General features: G+C 44.6%; 1 protein-coding gene across 2 annotated transcripts in view; it reads left to right on the top strand.

The window, feature by feature from the left end:
* Positions 1 to 19,692, top strand: part of stk32c (serine/threonine kinase 32C) — a 54,522-nt gene extending 34,830 nt beyond the window's left edge. The window contains exons 4-14 of one of the 2 annotated variants that reach the window (XM_071924806.2): positions 6,233 to 6,406; positions 11,368 to 11,405; positions 11,911 to 12,000; positions 12,872 to 12,975; positions 13,157 to 13,273; positions 13,443 to 13,473; positions 14,090 to 14,160; positions 15,817 to 15,942; positions 16,254 to 16,382; positions 17,838 to 17,905; positions 19,485 to 19,692. In XM_071924806.2, coding sequence (XP_071780907.2) covers positions 6,233 to 6,406; positions 11,368 to 11,405; positions 11,911 to 12,000; positions 12,872 to 12,975; positions 13,157 to 13,273; positions 13,443 to 13,473; positions 14,090 to 14,160; positions 15,817 to 15,942; positions 16,254 to 16,382; positions 17,838 to 17,905; positions 19,485 to 19,692 — 1,156 coding nt within the window. The remainder of the gene's footprint in view (positions 1 to 6,232; positions 6,407 to 11,367; positions 11,406 to 11,910; positions 12,001 to 12,871; positions 12,976 to 13,156; positions 13,274 to 13,442; positions 13,474 to 14,089; positions 14,161 to 15,816; positions 15,943 to 16,253; positions 16,383 to 17,837; positions 17,906 to 19,484) is intronic. The other variant, XM_071924807.2, reaches the window with a different exon arrangement.
* Positions 19,693 to 22,112: the final 2,420 nt, after the last annotated feature.

Below are 22,112 nucleotides of genomic sequence, written 5' to 3'. Positions count from 1 at the left end.
TTCTTGGCAGCTTATTATAATAAGTCCTGGGCTCATTTCCTCACCAAGTTGTGGATGATTAAAGTTTTATCTACAGAATACTTTTTTTTTTAGCCTGCTAGAGAAGCCAGTCTACTAGAACAAACTGAGGGCATTTTAATGAGTTTATAGTAGTACGTTTGTGTATTTTTTATAGTATAATTTCCCGCAGGACTGTAACGCTGCCAGAGCCTCCTCTGTTCTACTTTTCCATGCGCTGCTCTCTTCTGCTCTGCCCTGCATCCACTGCTACTTCAAATGCCCATTAGTGACAAAGACACTATACAGTATCGTCGCGGCTACGTGGGAATGAGTTTCACACTTCACACCTCCTCTCTCTGCTTTCGAAGTCGACTTCAGAGAGACGCTCGGAAAACGGTCTGGTTATCTCACGAGGAGCGCACAGAAAACGAGATCTCACCCAGCTTCCGTTAACAATGCCCCAGCTGTCCCACGCTTGAAGGGGATCATTCCCCGCTCTCTATCATTTTTAGACCGCTTCCCCGAACAGTGGCGTGCTGTTTCTCTATCCACATCTTGCTCAGAGCTCGCCTCCTTGCATTTGATTGGCTCTCTTGAAAAGCATAGGGAAGCTGTCAAATCTGCATAACAAATAAAGCATCATGGCACGGGGAGCGGGGGGCAAAGGCACATTCACAGCAGGCTGTCTGCCATCACCATCAGACTGACCAGATTGGGCGACAAGAGAGAGATGGCTGGCAAAACCAGTTGTGTGACGGAGCGTCTGGCCGCAGCTGTTACTGTCTGGCAACAGAGGGGGGAACAACAGACTCGGGCCCTTATCACATTGAAGCAAGACAGCTACAGTATGCTAAACAAAGTTGAGTTTGTGTAGCACCCACAGACCCTGAACCCGGGCAGCTGTCCCAACGTTTTATAACGTTACATCACCAGCCCGGTCGCATGCAAAGCCACCAGAGAATGATAAAAAAAAAGTTTCTAAAATAACTTTGCTCCGGCGTATCAATCATGCTAACCTCATTGTGCAAGCCTGCAGACAGAGGCTGACCAGAAATGCTTTTGGGTTGGTCTCTTCTCGCCATGATGCTGGCTTCATACAAGACCGCTCTAAAGATGATCTCCAGGACCTGAAGCCCTTCTTGGTTGAGCCAAAAAATTATAATTCAAGGAAAGTTCTGAAGCCGGAGAGAGGGGAGTAGCCGGCACAGTGAGACATAAAAGAAATCAATTTATAGCATGGGTCCGTGGTACGTTTGTTATTTCTGCCCCAGTTCACGCAGACACTTTGTGAGCATATGTGCGTGACAGCATTGTTATGCGCTGCACCTGTATTCTTCGCATAAACTGTCTGCTTCATTTAGCCGCTGGTTGAGACAGCATCTCAGCCTGGCAGGTAACGAGATCAGACTGATGAGAACTCTGCTTCATCTTCTGATCGCCTACCTTACTGTATAACAACCAGGAGCCTAATTGGTTCACTGCATGCGTATGCTGTTTAACACAATCCCCTGTAGACCGCAGAGTTGCCAGTATCCATAGGCTTGTCAAATAGAGCGTTATGATTTGTGGCGCTTGGCGTTTGGGCACTCCGATACATTATTAATGGATCTGAGATGGACCAACTGGGGATTCTGGGAACTGCATATATTCCCAAACGCAAACAACAAAAGATGCAACTCAGGAGAACCGCCGGCTTTGATAAAGCTTCATAGGAGTGTTTTTATTGATACGGTGCCAGGAAGGCGAGAACGAGAGAGTCAGGTGGAGTCAGAGAGAATGAGAGGGAAAACAGACCAAACCAGCTGTCAGAGAAAGTAATGATTCCTGCAATCACAGAGAGGGGAGAAAGCGTGAAGTAGAGGGGAGGGGTGCAGAAGACAGTGTTAAGAAGGGATTTGGCATTGATTAGTTTTGTCAAAAAAAAGAAACCTACAGATGTGCAGACTAAGAGGATTTGTAAGGCTCTTCCTCTCGTCTCTTACCTACACACGGCTTCTTTCTGTTTTTAAAGCGGGGTTTCACTTCCATTGAGACATTCCTGAAATTCTGCCGTGCGTTTGAAGAGGTTCCATCCGTTGCCTCAGAGGAAATTCATTAGGAGGGAACCTGTGAAAACCCACACTGAATCCCATCAGCTGGGTAAAGGCTGCCTTAAGCTGGGCGGATGTCAAGTTTGCAGCCCACAGTAATTGCCGCGACCATTCCCTCGCTGGATAGATATGATGTGTGGGAGTTGGGGGTGCATTGAAATGGATTACCTTGGAGGAGTAAAAATTAACTATCATCTGGTGCACGCACCAAATCCACACAAATCCTCGTAAGGATTTGCGACACATGAGAAGACGCTGACTTCTTCTTTCCCCTGGATATATGTGAAGCCCCAAAGTGCAGGGGGTCACTTTGCCCCACTCGGAAGCACTGTACTGGCTTAAGTGTGGTCGAAAGTAACCAGGGGTAGGTAGCATTAGGGTGTAGCAGTGAAATTGATCCCCCGGCCTGCAGAGTGTACATCATTATAAAAGCAAGATTTTGCCTTAAGCATTACATCACAACAAATCACTCTCAAACACCATCACCCGTTCTCCCTTGGGGGCTGGCGAGGCAGCGGTGAATCATGGCCAAATGGAAGGTGCCGCAGTGCTGTGGATAACCGAGTCCCAGAGAGTGGCGAGGACAGCTAGGGAAGTCGCTACGTCTGTTGTCAAAAGAGTTAGAGCTTTACAGAAAGTCCCCGGAGATCGCCTTAAAACGGATTTTAAAGGTTTCGAAACCAAAACAGGGGTGAGTCATTCTGAGGAGCGGCGGAGTGCGCTTCCCGTTCACCATCCATTCCTTCATCAGAGAGTCAGAAAAGAGAGCGAGAGTGAGTGAGGGAGAGAGAGAGAACGAAGTGGAAGATGAATGTGCTGTGTCCTGTTCAGCTTCCATTAGGAATATTGATTTCAGGCCTGAATGGAACAAAGCCCTGGGAGACAGTGGAGCAAATTAGCCTCTACACCCCAAGTCAGCAATCATAACAAGCCCTGTGTGGGAGTTTATCCTCAAATGATGTTCATAAAAGATGAAATATGGGATAATTCCCAAAAGCGCTTGAGTCCCTTTCTTGTCTAATACAGCGCTGTGCATCCACAGACTTATTTCGCCGTGGACTAACAGCGCCGCAGGACTTAAGAACTTTCCCGAAACTGCCCGACACACCACTTTAAAGAATAACTTTTTTATTTTGGAGGACGCGACATTCACAGTGCACCTTGTGAAAGCAGGCCAGTGGAGGTGGGGTGTCTTGGGGTGACCGGCTCGGGGCCAGCGAGGGGAGAAGCAGCGCTCACTCACAGCATTGTTGGAGGAATCCTCAGCGGAGGCCGGGCGTGTCTTGTGATTGAGTCATGCAGCCCGTTCCAGCCGGCCTGTCTCTATCATCAAGCCTATCTAGGCCACTGAAACTTTTGCGGATCAAGTAAAGCCAACACAATCACAATCTCTTCTTTCTCTCTCTCTGTCCCTCTCTCTCTCCCTTTCTCCTCAAAACTCTTCTCCTCTTCCTCTCCCTCTGTTTCTCCATCTCCCCCTCTCCTCTCTGCCTCCCTGGGCTCATTTGTCATTGTGGCCTGATTATTTCAGCCTGTTCCTTGTACTCCTTCCAGCCGGCTAACCTTGCTCTCTCGGTGCTGTGACTGTCCCAGTCTAGTCCAGTCCTGGCTCTTCCACGTGGCCTCCCTCTGGCTTTGGACTGCAACAGCTCTCCCCAGACCCTTGAACGCTGCCAGGCATTCATTCACACCCAGGTTGTTGACCCGCAGCTCCTCCGAGCCTCTTATAAAGCAGCTCTTATTAAATTGTGGTCATTTTTGCGCAGCAAAGGGCAGCAGAGGGCAGGTAAAATGAGGTTGGTGGAAAAACATTACTTCGACGGATTCCATGGCCAGCGTCCTAAGGTCTTTACCATTTGCTGGCAACATCATTGATTTGAAGGTAGTTCATAACTTTCCATCACATTTCATCTGTCTGCAATGACATCTTTGGATAATCTTTAAAAAAGTAAAAAAAACTTTGTTGTTCATCTGTTGTCTAACCAGTGTCCCTATCCACTCCTTGACAGCAGGAGGATTATTTATCTGTTCTTAAAGAATGTCAGACAGATTTGTCTGTGTGCTCTGAACGCCCAGATCTGGAACTGCACGTTGTATTTATTTGGAGAAAAGTGTCTCTGTCTATTTCTATCCTGTACCCTGTCCTTGGCGAGAGTTTTAAAGGTGACAAGGCTTGTCAGCGCTGGAGCTTTCATATGCTCCAGTTGTCGGCCCATATCTGACATCTCCTTGTCACCTCAGTGAACGCGCGGTAGGAAGTGACAGCGAGACCGAGCCGCGCGGGTCTCTCTCAGGGACCCGGAGAGTTCAGCGTCGGCCGGGGAAGGCCCGGGTTTTCGCGGCGCGCCGAGACGACAGCGGCCGCCTCGGAAGAAGCTCACCTGTCAAGCGGATAGCAGGAATCAGGCTGTGACAACGAGGTGATAAAAAGGTGACGGTAAGGGAACCCTGCCAACAGCAAACAACAACCTGGGGCCGGCCATCTGCTGAGGCCGCGCCGTGTTTTCATAGCGAGGCTCATCACTCGAGGGTCGGGTCAGGTTGGTTTGCGAGGGCTGACGGAGGTGGCTCTGCTGTCAGTTCCTATTGAGTACATGCCACAGGACTGTCCCGCTGCATCGGCTGGCGGGGCGTCTGACGAGATGGAGGGAGGGAAAGTGGGAGTCTTGAACAAAGCTTTGCCTTTATAGATGGTAATGGAAAACGTAACCTTGTCGCAAGCTTGTCATTGTTGAATATTGTAGTGTTCCGCAATTAATCAGTATGTGTCCAAAGGTCCAAATCTTAATGCATCAAGGAGAAACGGCATATCTTTCGGTAGGTCTTTCTCTCCTCTGAGAGATGTGGTATTTAGTGTTCACTGAGTCGGTTATCTATCTGTAGAGTGTGCTTTCTTTTCACTAGACATCCCTTTATCCAGGAGCGCAGGCCATTTTATCAATTAATCTGCGTGTTCTTTTGGGAGACGAGAAAGAGCCGAATAGCACCGTGAATGGGTTTTGCTCTGTGGCAGAACCAATCTGTAGACGAGATCGAATGATTTTCGCTCCTGCACCAAACATGGGCCCCATTTCTCACTTATAGAAAGGCAGGAAATTACACCTGAAGAGGGCCAATCATGATGCCCCCCCCCCCCCCCCCCCCCCAAGGCTAAGCCTGAAGGTACAGAGGAAACCTGCAGCAATGAAAAGAAGTAATAACACTGCAGTATCAAAGCTTTAACGGGAAAATAAAGAATTGGCTCAGTAACAACCGTATTAAACTGAGTTTGATAGAAGAAATTGCAATGGGGTCAGTTTGTTTTCTGCCTCTGCGAATTGAGAGCATCTTACTGCATGGGAGGCCTATTAAGAAATGATTCTGGCTTTATTATTTTCCTTAGATGAGATATTAGATCCCATTGTAGCAGAATTGTTTGTGCACCCATGTGGCTTGATGTTTTGTTCAGTGTGTCTGGGGTAGAAATTGTGGAGTGTTACAAATCCCCACCCAGATCATTAAGAGGCTGTGTTTTAATTTGATGTGCATGATTAGTAAGCCTGATTGACAAGAATCTTTAGCGGACCACTAGCAATCTTCAATTAAGTCACATCAAGCAAAGATGGGCTCTTTCCAAGCTTTAATTTGGCAATCACTTCCTTTCCTTTTTACATTCCTTCAAACAAGTTGCATGTTATTAGGATAATGATGGGTGTTTATCTATTACTGTACACTGTGCCTGTTTGGAGTCTGCCAGGAAGCGCACGTTCACGCACAAACCAACTCCTGCGTAAATGCATAAATATGCATCATGCATAATGGTTGTTGATTCATTTTTTTTTAGGTTTAAGTGCAGGGCACAGCAAGACGCATGTTGTCTTGTGGCTATATGTGGATATGGCCTTGTATAGTGTTTGTCCTTGTGTGGGTTTATATAAACATGCATGTGTGTGCATATGTGTTTACACGGTACGCTTTGCACATGTGTTTGTGTACTGTATTCACACTGCGGGTGCTGTACTGTACAATGTGTATTCTACATGGCTGCTTGTATGCTCAGTCGTTGCCTTTGTTTGCACAGCATGTGTACAGTGTGTGTCGCCTTTCCAAACCGGAATGCGTCCATGCCTCGTGACCCTCGCTCTCCCTCCCCCCGGTCTCAGGTACTCGTTCCAGGACGAGGAGGACATGTTCATGGTGGTGGACCTCCTGCTGGGAGGAGACCTGCGCTACCACCTCCAGCAGAGCGTCCAGTTCAACGAGGACGCTGTCAAACTCTACCTCTGTGAGATGACCCTGGCCCTGGACTACCTGCAGAACCAGCACATCATCCATAGGTACACATTTGGATTGAAGATTTTTTATTGGTGGGGGTTATAAGTGGGGTTCTTGATGGGGTGCCAGGGGATCCACATCAAAATGAGGAATAGCTTTATTTCACTAGAATTTGATTTACTAGAAATTGTTTTAGAATGACTATTCTTATCTTCACCCTCACCACTGTTATCTCTCCATGTACAGTGTAGACACTTCTACAATTCAATACTAAATCAACACCTATCTCTCTGGGGGTCCATGACATGACATAGTTTGCAGGTATGAATGACTATATTGGGGGAATCAGTTTGGGACTAGGCATATCAACTCAGGGTATGAATGAGACTCTATAGCATCATTTCATTGGAGGTGTGAATGAGCCTATATGGATAACATCATTCACAGAGTGAAGCCAAAGCTAGCATCCTTGTTATGGACGCTATCCATTTTCTCATCTGGGTCATCACCATAGTAATGGAATTAAACGGATGACACTGTAGATAACCATGGGCCAGCCGGATACGTGCTGAATACAGGTAAACTGATTAGCATCGCTACCAGCCTCTTTTTATGTGATTCAGTTTCGATGCTTATTATTTTACTCTATTTACAATAGCCTAACAGTGTGTCACCATCTTAGACAGGCAAAAAAAATGAAAATTTGATGTTTAGATTTAGTTAACCATGGACAGAAAAAATAGCCGTCTTGCCAGCAGGGAATGATGATGTACCCTGCAAGTGTGTTTTTCTCCAGACATCACTGTCAATGTTAGTGTGAGGAACAAATGGATCTAAAGAACCTAGCAACCATTCTGTATTTACCAAGATATTATTGTGATGACTGAAAAGTGTTGAATAGCGATTCCGAAGTGCAGTCCCCTCATTTGTTCTCTCAAGGCCTCCCATAGCTTCCAACAGTGTTAGGATGAACTCTTCAGAGTTCATTTCTAATGCTGTGCAGAATATCCATTTTGGAGATTTTTATCACCTGCAGTTCATCATTCAGTATCTTTGTGAACCAAGACTTAGGTTAAGATACTTTTAATTTTGTGTTTTATAAGAGTAGGTGTCACTTTTTTCAAACGATGGCTTATTGATTCCATTTGGAAACAAAACTCTTGGTATAAACTCATACAAACTGTCTCTTTTTGAGGGCTTGGTGTTCATTAGGATGATTTACATTGAATAAAATCATTTTGACATTTAAGACAATAACAATTTAGTCAAGGTCTCCTGACAACAGTGCAGGAGCTTGTCAGCCGTGGGACCTACGCTGGCGCCAGAAATCTGTTGTTTTTTTTCTGTGTTGAGCCGAACTGTTTTGATTCAAACTTCAAAACAGCAGATCAGAGAGAGAGAGACTGACAGATGTGAATTGAACTAGCTTTTTAAATGCCGGTCCCATGTCCCAAGCCAGCCCATTAAGTCGTTTACATCCATAATGCTAACATCCAAAATATGGCAAATGCATCAGTGTCAGCCCGTTACATCATTATGTTTTGTTTCCATCAAAAACACTAAACCTTGCATCCTCGTCCAGAGCCTGAGTTCAAAGCCTAGAAATTCCCCTGCATGGCAAAATTCTCTGAGGATCAACTCAAAGTTGCGTCATTTACTTTTAATATTCAAGAGGCTCATCGTGCCAGCCACATATAAATAAAGTTCTGCCCCTCCAGCTCGCAGTCATTCTTGGTGACTTATGAATGTAATGATTTGCTTTCCAGGCTGCAACTCAAAGCACCAAAATGAATTCTAGTAAAAGGGAGAGTGCCTCTTCATTTTAACCTTGCCGTACATCATGACATGGGCAAATACATTATCTCCCTTCTGTTCCAGAGGGAATGCTGCAATAATCTTTTTTCCTTTGTGTAAGCAGTCTTAGTTTATCCGAACCACAAAGTCACAATGCCTCAGTCTAACTAGCTTCATATGCAGTCCTTTAGGCAATGAAGGTGACTCAAAGCCTGTCTCCAAATATTTTTTTTCCTTTCACACCCACCTTCAACTCATCTCTATTGACTACTCTTTTTTATTACCTGCTTCCCCCTTGACCTCCTGATGGTGGGTCAGCCTCCCATCCGCACTACATTACTCCTCCCGCGGCAGGCACGGTTCCCTCCTGACTCCCCAGAGATGGATGGGCCCATGCAGGGGTATAAATGATTCATCATCAGCCTCTACTCATCTGTTCCCTGGCTATCCAGGCGAGGAGAGAAGGAGCCCTCCGTTATTTTGACACTGTGTACCTGGTGGTTACGCTGCCCTGTGTGTTGCTGGAGCCCGTGGCTCTGTGTTTTGTTGTAATGTTTTGTACAGTGTGTAGGGCCTGTGGGGAGTTAGGGTTACATATTTTTTTATTTTTATATGAAAGTATTCAGTCCACTTTTTTTTCCAGTTCTGAAATACATTACATTGATGAGATTCAGGAAGATGATAGAGATATGTGACTGCATTTTGTATCCACGCAATCATGACTACTGCATGTGGAATGGCCATTTTTATTTGTTTAACCTTTATTTAGTAGTCCAATTCAGATTATAACATCTCTTTTTTTCAAGAGAGACCTGGCTAAGAATGCAGCATCAATGACAAACATAAAAGTAGCAGACAATATATGACAATGTACATAAGCAGAAGGATCCCCATGCAAGCAGACTGGCTTTTGGACCAGTTGATGTTTTATTCTGCTTCTTATGGCAGCCTGGTTCTTGGGCCTTGGGCCTTTGTGTGCTGAAGGGCATTACCTTCCAAGCATTTGGGCATCCCTGTTTTCATTTATGTTACTTTACATATCTAAAGATAGCCCTCATGTGTGTCCCTGTAATTGTTACCATCCATCTTCCTCAAGCGGGGCGGACTCACTATCCGCAGCTTTTTGTTGAAATATGCTGAGCACAGCGGTAAGTGTCTGTGCAGTACAGTAAGTGGAAGTGCTCGGTCCCGGCAGACTACAGATTTAACACCACAGATGGCCCAAAAATTGTTTGAACCTTGTTCCAAACCTCATTTGGGCTACTTTGCTTCCTTGAAACAACATTAGACTGTGTGTGTGTGTGTGTGTGTTTGCGTGCATGTGTGTGCGTGCATGCATGCATTTGTGCACATGTAAGAGTATCCATCCTATTCACATACACATACAGCATAGAACATAATACACATACAGTCGATATGTATGCATATGTGGAGATTTCGTATATGTATGCACATGTACATGTTTTATCATACAGTCACATTACCACAGGTATATATAATGCACATGTGTAGACTTGGCGTGTGTGTTTCTGTGTGTGTGTGTGTCTCGTCACAGATGTGTGTGTGCTGCTAGAGCTCCCCGCCTTCACTGAACACAACAGGTAGCTCAAGTCGTTTCTTTCTCATCCGGTTGATAAATGAGCCCACCATGATGTAAATATTAAAACTGCCAATGCGAAGGAGCTGCCGCCAAACCCCGCCGCTCTGTTTTTTTATTTTCCCTCTCTCCTTGGCATCAACTGTTCTGCCTTTGACACAATTGTGTCTGCTCTCAGAGCCGTAATCCAATCCCTGGGTATCCGTGGCCGTCCCCAGCTCTACAATTTTGTTCCACCCTGTGAGTTTTTGACAGGAGAATACTATACAATTATTTTGTTGCACCAACTGAAGGAAGAAGAAGGGTCTCCGGTCTCCTAGCAACAGTCGGCTGCCACCATGCCCAAGGAGGTAAAATTAGTCCAATGAGAGGAAGAGAAGTAAAAGAGAGGAGAGTCCCCAAAGAACAAGGCCCTCTCTCCTCTCCGCCTCCCTTCACTCTGCTTCCTCTCCTCCTTTCCGCATCTCCTCTCATCTTTTCCTCCCCTACTCTCCTTTTGTTCTCTTCTCTTCTCCCCTTTCATTCCCGCTTTCATCCTCTCCTCCTCTTCCCTCTCATCTCTTCTCCTCTCTCTTATCCATTCCTTCTCTCTCCTCTCCTTTATTGTCTTCCTTCCCTCTGGACAGACCACTAGTTTGCGGGAACCGAATTTCTCTTTGACGTACACCCGGCATCTTACAGTGTTCCTCGTTACATCTCCTCATGCTGGCGGTTTGTTTCTACACGGAGGGAGAAAGCCACTTCACATGCAGTTTCAAGTCGGAATCGGTGTTTCCGGGCCTCGCTGCGAAAACGAATAAACCGTTCGACATCAATCCCCCCGCGAGTTTTGGCAGATGATGTTAGCATCAGCTTAGCGTCGCGTAGCCACGGCGAACACACGCGTCCTATGGGGTGTGTAGATGTTCTCTGCGGACCGCATGTATTTTTCACACCGGCGTGACATGCTGCATAATTAAATAAGCTGTGTGGGCTCCGTTAATTGCCTGTGGAGGGCTTAGAGGGGCTGCGCTATCTGGAAAATGTCAAGATGTGTGTGTGCGTGTGCGTGTGTGTGTGTCTGCTGCATGGGTGCCCAGTATAATAAGCATGTGCAGACAAACCTGCGAGTGCCTCCAGGGGATTGGTGATCGTGCGTTCTCATACACTCTGGCAACAATTGAGGTGTGGGGAGTGAGAATGAGAAGTCTCTCTCTCTCTCTCTTTCTCTCTCTCTCTCTCTGACACACACACACACATATTTTTTAACGTGTTGTACCAACACATGTAATTCACACCTCCATCAACCTACAAACACCTCCCACAGACTCTCACATGCACACATCTTAACACACTGCATATTCTCAGTCTTTTCTGCTTGTCCGTAAACTTTGCTGGAGCCTGTGAATTCACAGACACAGTTATGTGTGCGTAAATGGAGATTTCACTGAGAATTACAGGTGCAATTTAGGCACCCGACCAACGCTCTGATTCAGAGTGACTCACAGTAACGGCAACAGTTGAGTAGTGTGTAAGCAAACGTTCATGACTGGGCAAACACAGGGAATTAGATTGTGTGTATTGATTTGGGTTATTGACATGCTAATTCTTGCATGATATGTGTGTGTGTGTGTCTGTGTGTGTCTCCTCTAGAGATGTCAAGCCAGACAATATCCTGTTGGATGAGCAAGGTAAGGATGTGAACTATATCTACTTTGTGTGTGTGTGTGTACCATAAATGGATCAAATGGGATTTGCAAATAATAGTTTGTTTTAACCTTCTTGAACCACTGGATAGGCAGGGTTTACTGCATAATCGGGAGTGTGTGTTTAAGGAAGAGTGGGCATAAGACAAAAAACCATATACAATATAGAGAGAGAGCAGAAGGAGTATCTGGTCCAAGGTGACCAGTAGGACACACAGGAATGACCCTGCAGGCTACTAATGAGTCACAACAGTAACAAGGCCAGAGGAGTCAGGGATGTGTGTCTGTCACCCTGTCTGACACACAAATACAAGGGCAAAGCTGGTCCACTTATATAGAGATGTCTTATCTTACTGTCTGATTCATTTCAGCTTTGACTTTTCTTCTTATTGAAATATGTCTTGCAGAAAATGTTTCCTTGTTTTAGGCGACCAGAGATTTACATTTTGAAAAAATAGAAGTTTTGATGGACTGTGTTGTTTCCTCCCAGGCCATGCCCACCTGACAGACTTCAACATCGCGACGATAATAAAGGACGGAGAGAGAGCCACAGCCTTAGCTGGAACAAAGCCCTACATGGGTAACTTTGCACCCCTTTGAGCAATAAAGGCTTTGCAGCTGCATCACGAATCTCCTAGCAACCACGGCTGGCTCCATCATGGAGGTCCAGCTGTCAACTGCTGTGTGCAAACTATGGCTAAATATGTAAACTGGGCAAGAAAAAGAGGGATACCTGGGAAGGTTGTTGTGGTTTGAGGGTAGATCAGTTGAGTAACATTCTAAGTTAAAGTGAATAGTATGATCAGGTAGATTTGTTTCCAAAAATTAGCCCTAGTCTCTACTAGAAGAGTCAGCTCAGTTAACCTGAACAAACAGCTTTGTTAGCGAGCTAACTAGCCAGCAGGCTAATTTGGCAAAGCAACATGTGACTACCAGCCACAAGTTGATATTATCTAAACACAAAATCAGACGCATCAGTGGTGAAATGATCCCAGTTCCCAGTCAAAAACAACTCAGAAATTAACTGCCATGTCTATTCAATTCTGTTGAGATGGCCAAGTTGGAGGTATAGAAATGCAGTCAGCTGTTGTGTTTTTGGAGACACTCATCATCACTGGAGAGAGAGATGTTGTGTTCTACGATGCTATCAGTCAAATTGTTGAAATCACATATCTCACCTGTCCTTGTTTGTGAAAAGCAGAGACAAAAATGAGAAAACATCATTTGAACTGATTATTTTTCAACAGGTGGCGGCAAGAAAATTGCTCTGAGAAGACAGTGTCTCCAGCTTTGATGATGCGTGTCTCCAGTTTTTGTTGAAATTTTGCAAAGGAACACATGCACTTTCACTGCATGTAGTGAAACATAAGTCCAGTGGGTTTTAAATGATTTGGCTGTAAAGATCCTGCTTTGCTCCAGAAGTGACTCCCTGACTGTGTGTGTGCTCTCAGCCCCAGAGATCTTCCAGTCGTTTGTGAGCGGAGGGACGGGCTACGCCTTTGAAGTCGACTGGTGGTCACTAGGGGTGACGGTCTTCGAAGTGCTGCGTGGATGGGTGAGGCATGATGGGAACTGGAGTTTGTTTTTTTCTTACTAACATGCAGTACCTCTTCTATTCATCCACCCCTCTTCCAGTTTTCTCTTATCTCACATTATCGCCTATTCTCTTCTCTCCTCTCCTCTTTCTTCCTCTCCCTCTCTCTCTCCCTCTCCCTCTCTCTCTCTCTCCATGTCAGAGGCCCTATGACATCCATGCCAGTAACTCAGTGGAGTCCCTGATGCAGCTCTTCAGCACAGTCAGTGTGCAGTACAGTCCGGCCTGGCCCAAGGACCTGGTTTCCCTCATGAGGAAGGTGAGCTGGACAGGTTGGGGCTCAATGCACTTTCACCTCAGTCAGATCAGTAGGTGGGGTTTCTCCAAAATTAATTGTAAATCTTTTGCCACTGAAAGATTCTTAACCAAACAATCATTAAAACTGGATCAGCAGTAGAGTAGAGTTTAGTGAAGAGAGCTTGTAACAGGATGGTTTGAATCCTCAGATGACGGGAAAATGTCTTAAATGATCTAAATGTAAGTCTTAAAATTCCTGAAATACAGTTTTTGTTGAGATTTGGTTCACCGATAGTGACTTTCATTTTGACCAGCAATACTGTATGCTCATGTTGTATTATATTACATACACTTACAGTTTACTGTTTGATCCACATGCATGTCCACTCTTAAATTAATACAGAACAGGCTTAATACAATATGACAAACAGGTTTTGTTTTCATCACATGCTTTAATAAACACAGTTGGACATCATGTCCCTAAACAATTAATTTCCCAGTGTGCTTTATCTCATACTGGCCATTTATGGTTTTAGAACTTGAGTTATGTTCAGTTGGTAATAGTCTGTTTTTGACTGATATTTGTTTCTTTATTTTGGTGGTTAAATTTAATTTCAGTCTTAAAATTAAGTCTTAAATTTGGCTTTGTGGAACCTGCAATAGCCTGAATGAATGTTACAAAAACAAATATTGAGAATGGAGGCTCTATCCTTATTGTGTGAATCGCAGTTTCAATTGTCGATTTTTAATTGAATGAATTGAAAGTAAACTGACCCCCGCCCTGCTGCCTGGACACAGATGGTCCTCCCTGGAAAGGAGAGTTGGACAAGAGAGAGAGACGGGAGCAGGGGGGAGGGAGGGAGGGAGGGAGGGAGGGATAAAGAGGTGATATGGGGTGTGCAGAGCGAGGTAAAAGCGGACTGAAGCCACAGGAACGGAGAACGTGGGTTGGGGGGGGGGACTGGAGGTAGAAGGAGGGAGGAGGGGCTGAGACGCTCAGGGCAAAGGAGAAGAAAAACGACAGATGGAGTCTGGGGGATGGAGGCAAAGAAACAGAGAGAGCAAGTGGGAGAGAGAGAGGAACAGAGAGTTTGTGTCTGTGGCTCTGTGTGTGTGTGTGTGTGTGTGTGTGTGTGTGTACCAACAGAAGGGTTTGTGCTGCAAATATAATATTCATCTTAACAAGTCATTTAGTCTTGTATTGAGGCAGAAAATGTTCTTTTACAAAGAGTGAAAAAATCTGCCAATGGGGTGAGATAATTCCATTTGTTTCCAGTGCAAATCAATCTGTTTCAACCATTCTCTTGAATCACGACTCACTTTCTTGATTCTAGTGATTCTCTTCTTGAGCTGCTTCATTCTGCCTTGTTTCAACATGCTGACACTTGAAGATAGAAAATAGAAATAGAAAATAGATAACTAGAAAATATCTGAAACGTGAAACTGTACAAGAAACAATTTGGAATTACCTCATCCTCCTTTGGCAGTATCTTTTTTTATCATTTTAACAATTGAACAACAAAAAGAACATTAGGATTTTAAGACTGAGTATGAGACTTAATGAGCTGTTACACTGGACATTTTTTGCAGCGTGTGAGCGTGACCACGAGCGAGCGTGTGTGTGCGAGTGTGTGTGTGCTCCGTGTCTGAGTGACTGAGTGTTCTGGACGGACGGCGTTGGTCTCTTCCGCTCTGCTGCTGATCAATTACCATGTCTGGAGTCCGCTGAGACAGACCTAACCCGCCCTGCAGGGGAAAATTGAATCAGCCTTTGACAAAAGAAAAAACTGGAGGAGAGTTAACATGACAACAGAAGCCACAGCCCATCATCGTTTTCCTGGGTGTACGTGTGCTAAGTTTGCCCCGAGGTGAAGGCTGGAACAGATGGCATTCCATTAGAAGCACAACTGCATCAGCACCGGTTTTTAGTTGCTCCCTGGACTGGATGATGGCACTCATGCGTGGCGTTCATCTGTCCTAATCGCTGCTACAATTTGGATTCCTGATCAGTGTCTGATTTGATTGATGAAGAGTGCCCCCTGTTGGTGACTACATATGCATGGACTTAGATTTCCCTGGTGTCCTCTTACTGTAACTAAAGGAGAAGCTGAAGTTAGGTACATGCATATGTGAAGCTGATTGAACATGCAATTGTTTTGTGATTGCATGGAAGCAGTGTAATGTAAAACATCCTCAAATAGTGTCTGGAAGTGTTGTGTGTACGCCAAAATAAAAGCCAGTCACTAATAAAAGACAGGTAAAAAAATATGGCAGAATTACTAGAAAGGAGTGCAAAAAGCTACAATATATATAACCTAAATCGTCATTAAATATCATTATTGGAAGGTTAACGGTGATATTGATTTGGGGACATTGCTGTTGTGTTCTTAAATTAGGACTGAAAGGGTTTATAGTGAGTCTAGGAAGTAGTAAAAATGAAAAGAGAGAGAGAAGAGGGAAGATTTGTGAAGGTTGTGAAGGTGATGTCGCTGGAAGGTGACATTGACGTAGGTGACACTGTGGTGTGTCTGTGTGTGTGTGTGTGTGTCCCTCCCTCTCTCGCAGCTGTTGACGGTGAACCCGGAGCATCGTTTCTCCAGCCTGTCTCACATGCAGACATCTCCCTACCTCGCTGACGTCAACTGGGACGCCGTGTACGAGAAGAAGATGGACGCCGGATTTGTCCCTAATGTACGCGCGGATCGATCAAATATCAACACACATAAATACACACACACACACACACTCACACACACGTTCAAATATGTGTGCATGCTCAAACATACACACAGGCACTTCCTCATATCTGCTGATTGCAATGAGAGAGTATAGCAACTAAATTATGCAACGGAAGCTGAATGCAATTTCTTTATGCTATGCAACTCTAATGGTTCCTGTGTGCATGTGAGTGTGTTCATGTGATACTATTCGATGCGTGCGACTCAGCAATTCGATTGATCCTGTGTGTCCGTGCGTGTTTGATTACGCTGTGTGTCTAACAGAAAGGTCGGCTCCACTGCGACCCCACCTTTGAGCTGGAGGAGATGATCCTGGAGTCGCGTCCGCTTCACAAGAAGAAGAAGAGGCTGGCCAAGAACAGATCCCGAGACAACAGCAAGGATTCACAGTCTGTGAGTGACATCCTCCACTAGGCAGACTGATGCTGAAACTGCTGAAGCGTCATATCGTACATATCTTCTAAGTTAAAAATATTATAACACTATTAGAAGAAGAACAGGATGAAAGTGGTATTCTTTAGTCAAGTTGCTAAAAGAAATGGATTTCAAGGCACCGCAATATCAGTTAAAAGGCCTTTATTCTCTTTGATAATAGAAAGGGCTATTTTTACCTTTTTTCAATCCAGTGCAAAGGCTTTTTACCATTTCCACAATGCTGTGGTTTCCCCCCTCAAACTTATCTTTACAGCCATACTCAGAGCAGATTATTGTTATTTACAATAGGAAAGTGCTTGAAGGCAAACGGGGATAGGAGCTGCGGGGAGAACACCAGCATACAGGACAGACAGACCACCTGGACACACATCTGGGCGAATCATTTCTACATGCATACATGCAGCATGATGATTTTTGAAATGATCTGCATGGAAAAAAAACTTGGTCGTAGATACACATAAAGAGGCAGGAGCAGTCTGGGGGAAAAAATTTGGCAGTGAACTTTTTTTTGTTCTGTTAAATTTGTGTTAGCAAGTGTGTATATATTTACATATCTATATGTACAGTGTCAGCACAGCTAAACTATTCCCAAGTACTTAGTATTCTCTCCTTTATCTACTCCTGTGTCAAAATAGACTCTTTCCTGAACAGTGAGACTTGCTTTGGGAACTCAAAATGACAAAAACAAAAGGATTATTTATATATGCGACAGCAAAAATCATCATATGTTGTTTTGGCAGAAATAAATGATGAATTATTAGGATATGACACAGCCTGATTTGCCGTATGCTGAAACCAGGATATTGACTCCTCGTCTCATCTGCCTTTATTATTGTGTGTGATTGAGACGTTATTTACCGCGGCTGGGAGACATCCTCTCTGTATTTATGAGAAGCAGCCTGTTCCCATCAGACAGTCATCACGACTTCAACGTTATTAACGTCAGTCCTGTGTGTGTCACGCGTTATCAGCGCTGTGCCTCTAACAATAGCGAGCTCGCAAGGGTTTGAGACTGTGTGTGTGTGTGTGCGCGCCGCTAATGTGTGCGCCCGCTTGTGTGTGCTCATACTATGTTATTACCGAGATTATTAAATTATGGAGCCTTCAGTGCTGTTGTCATGGCCCCAAGTGCTTTCGGAAATATGAGCTTCTATTTTCGTCTCGGGCCAAACATCCAATTTGAGGACAGCACACAAACAATTCATGACTCGTTATTTAAAAAGAGCAACGAAGAAGAAGAAAGAAACAGGAAGAAGAAGCGTACAACATTTTACCTCTGAGGTCGGGCTGCTGACCGATTTGAGGTCGATTTGGATGATGTTAATGACGTTGATGACAATGACAGTGATGTTGCTGATGAGCGTGATGAGTCAGATGTTGACTGTGTTGTGTGTGTGTGTGGGCCGCCCGCAGGAGAATGACTACCTACAGGAGTGCCTTGAAGTGGTGCAGCAAGAGTTCATGATCTTCAACCGTGAGAAGTAAGAACACATCATCTATACAGACAGAACTAGAAGTAGTAGTTTCCTCTTTAGTCATTCAGCAGTGGTGCGGCACCACAGCCAGAAAATTACCACCCCTGCTAGAGCAAGTGGTAAAATATTAGTATAATTAAGGCTAATTTCCCTTTCAAACAAAAACAATTTGAGCTACTCATGGAGGCCAATGGATGTTCTAAAAAAAATGTATCGGCGCATAAAACAACAGCGTCAGGGATACATGACAAGAAGACAATTTAAGATCCATTGTCTCTTTGCAAGAATAGCTGAATTTGTTCTTTTCTACCTTGTCTAGTTTATGCACCTTGATTACAGGGAAAGTAGTGACAGTTTTGTTTTCCCTCTTAAACCAAAAGAAATGCAGTCCAGATGTTGACAATTACTTTCTTCATTATGAAGTATTCAAACTCAGAAAATCATTTTTCCCACTGCAACCTGCACTATAACCATACTAACTGGGAGCAAACCAGGGATGGATGCGGAGCCAAAACTAAAAATACCCCCAAGCATCGCTGCTCCATAAAATCGCTGAGGAATCACTGCAAGAAGAAGATATGAAAAGTTATAGAGCTTCTATCCGCTGCAGTATGTGAAGAGGCACTCCATTGGAAAAAACAAAGCTAATGCTAAAGTACGTTCACCATAAAACAAAACCATGGGGCATGAAACGTATCCCACAAGAGAAATTGGTTATTGGTTTTAACACAATTTTGAAAGGGAGACATTCCATACGGAGGAGACTGCTGTAACATTATTCCAAACCTTTCCAAAGACTTCATCTTCCCTTGGTCTGTGCTGTGACAGTCCCCTCTCTATGAAATGGCTTGGATATTTAAATCCTAGATAATGGGAAGCTTTTATTGAGCCTTGGCTCTATATTGTGAGTCTAATGTTTTGTATGTCAATAAAATATAAGCACATCATCAGTAAAGACTACCAAGCCCATACACCATGGAATATCCGCCTACTCTTTCATCTTAAGGAGGGAATATTGGTTCAGTGCTGCTCTAAATTATTGCCTCATTTATTATTGACCAGGTCCTGCCACTGCAGCGTTATTTGGAAACCTTCCTGTATGGCAAATGTCTTATTATATCGTATTGCTCTAATTAATGGCAATCTAGTTCTATTTATAACGGCAGGGTGTAATATCTAGAATTATGCACAGCAGAGACTTGTATAATAGACTCAGACCCTCTCATTACTTTCAGCTACTTAATTTTTCTCTCTGCTTGTGTGTGTGGGCTTGTACTATTCTTATGAGGACTAAATGTCCTCATATGAATAAAAAGAGGAGGAAAACCTTTAAAGTGAGGATTTTGCTGGTCTTCACTTCTACAAGGGGTTAGTTTAGGGTTAGGACTTGGGTTTAGGGTTAAAGTTTGAATTATGAATAGGTTTATTTTGAGGTAATTAAAGTTTAGGTTTAGGGTTTAGATTAGGTAAGGTTTAGTTTAGGTAAGGGTTAAACTTTAGGGTTTAGGGTTAGGATTTAAGGAATGAATGTTGCTGTATGTTTGTCTGTGTCTGCGTTTCTCCATCTGTGTGTGTCGTGTCTCAGGTTGAAAAAGCGTCAGGAGGAGGGCCAGTCGGAGGCCGGGGGCGATGACGCCAGCGGGGACGGCGACGGCGAGGGCGACGGCGAGGCCGAGGGCGGGGCCGACGACGACGACGGGGCCGAGCCGGAGGCGGAGGCCGAGCCCAAGCCGGAGTCCTCGTCTAAACTGAGCATGTGCGGCTCCGTCTGCTCCTCCCCCGGCAGCTGCTAGCGCCGCACCGGCCCCGGCAGCGACGATCGCGGCCTCTCCGGCCGCTGCAGTGTTTGTGCCACGCCTATAGAAACTCTCTCACCTCTCCTCTGTGTAGCCGGGAGCAGAGGAACGCACAGCGGGGCGCCCGACGCACAGCAGGACCCAAAATGGCTCCCTCCATTATTTTTTCCCATTGATTTTTATTTATTTTGTTCTGTAGCATCCTTCCGGTAAGGCATGAATGAAGCTGTGAGCCCTGCAGATTTCCAGAGAGGCCCCGCCTACCTGTCCGCCCTAGAGTAAGCTCTAACTTCTATGCAATGTAACGGTATAGCATGATAATAAGGTATCACTTTCTAGGAGGTGTGAACGCTCCACGAGCATGACGACATCCCAAGCAATAGCAGTCCACGGTTTGAGGGGTGTTGGTTTTGGTGGAGAGGCCTTCCCCTCTCCTTCAACCTCCGATGGGGATTACTGAATTATTCAGTAGACCTAGGCACTCACAGTTTCTCTCTCTCTGTTGCCTGTGTATTCTGCTCTCTCTTCCTCTCCGCTCATATTCTGTGTACCCTAATTCTGAACAATTGTTTCCGATTTACAAGACTTACAAGAAGTATTCATGGTTATTCCAGTCTGTCGCTGGTTTCATTTTGTGGGAGGATAAACGCCACGTTCAGATAGAAAGAGGAGGAGCAGCCCCCTATAATAGATGCTTCTAACACAAGCCATCTGGGACAGAGAGGCTTTGTGAGTCTAGTCGCTGCGTTGTTTCCAACACTGTAAACCCATTTAAGTGGTGCTTGTTGATAATCAGTAGTCGTTAATCACATTGTAGCCATGGCTGCGTTATAGATCAGAATGCTAGTTTGATTTTCTTCTTAAAAGTGTTAGCCAACTATGATTCATAAAGCCCTTTCCCAGCTCTTTTAGGGTATCAAGGTACTGTAATTTACGGGGAATCTGCGCAGCAATCAGAATGAAAGGTGTCGCTTGTCTTTGTGTCTGTAATGGTTTCCAACATGTAGTATCTCAGCCCTGCTCCATGCTCTTAACTCTCCGAGAGCATTCAGAAACACTGCTCCGGGGAATCATACACTACATTGCCAATCAACAAGCATAATTCTTTAAGAATCTATAAGACAAGTCTGTATGCCCCACTAGACGTAACCATTTATCAGTGGAATTTGATTATCATCTCTTTAAGTGCTTGTTTATTGTAAAGATCGTCTCCCCGTGGAGGTCGTCGTGGGGCTATATTGAAGTGTGTAGCTGTGCCCTGTCGGTACTTCAAATCGTATAGATGAGCTAGTCTTACTGTTATAGTGATAGTGGTACATTTAAGGTGGTGCCATTAATCTCAGCCTGGACACCTGGGAACATGTAGCAAAGTCCACCTTAAAACCCTAAGGCCTAATAAAAATGAAAACCATGTAAATAGCATAGGTAATTTAAAAAAAAAACAACAAAAAAAAGACGAACTCACCACAGTTTTATGTGGGACTGCGTACTTAACGACGTGTAAACTTAAAAGGAAGAGCGGTGCGAAGCCAAACCTCCGCGCCGCTCGCTTCCGGTCTTCTTTTCCAAGTGTGCAGGCACAACTTGTAGGCAAAATATGCCAAAGCTTTTCTACCATTTGCATAACCATTTCTAAGGAACTTTGAGTGTGTGAATGTATGTCTCTTTTCCCAGTACAACATAAATCCAATGTTCCTCCTGCAAGTGAAAATACTATCATTTATACAACCATATTGTGATTCTGTATAAAGGATATGTTTCGGGTAGGGGGGGGTTTACCTTAAACACTATATGATTAGATTAAGGAGCTTCTTATAAAGTGGAGATTTCCGAGTCCACCAAAAATATGTCATGAAAAGATAAGTGCATTAACAACATTGATAGTCTCAAACCCTTGCGCTTTTTTTTTGCATGTACCTTTACAGTATAAGCCTGTTTTAGCAGAAGCCTAGAGCTTGGGCCTGACTGGCTGATTTGTGCATGCACAAGCTTCTGGTGATAGCATACCTCTCCGACGCTCACCCGATAATCGACACAGGCCGAATCCGAGTGTAAGCCCGGCCTGCGCGACCGTACTTTGGTCAGTGAGTTTCGTGACGAACATCTACAACTGTACAAATCATATAATCCCAGTGTTATATGGACGGCATGATATTTTTTAGATGATATGCAGTACCTTTTTGGCATCCCGTAGGTTGTCTTAACGCTTTGTTCAAGTATACAGGCTTGTACCCTTTGCTGGATGAATGGAATGAAGTCAGCAATTGTGTTTTGATGCTGTTGTCGCGGGACGTGTTGCATTGTCGTCCGTGCACCAAAGGAACGAGAAAAGGGATCGGGGCGTGTTTCGACTCCACCCCAACCAAGTATTTGCTGTGTCATGAAATCGTGTTGAATGTCTCAATTGGTGGAAAAAT

This window comes from Centroberyx gerrardi, chromosome 15 (assembly GCF_048128805.1).
Source record: "Centroberyx gerrardi isolate f3 chromosome 15, fCenGer3.hap1.cur.20231027, whole genome shotgun sequence".
Classification (NCBI taxonomy): Eukaryota; Metazoa; Chordata; class Actinopteri; order Beryciformes; family Berycidae; genus Centroberyx; species Centroberyx gerrardi.
Note: the sequence above shows the minus strand (reverse complement) of the source record. Positions and strands in the feature narration are given on the sequence as shown.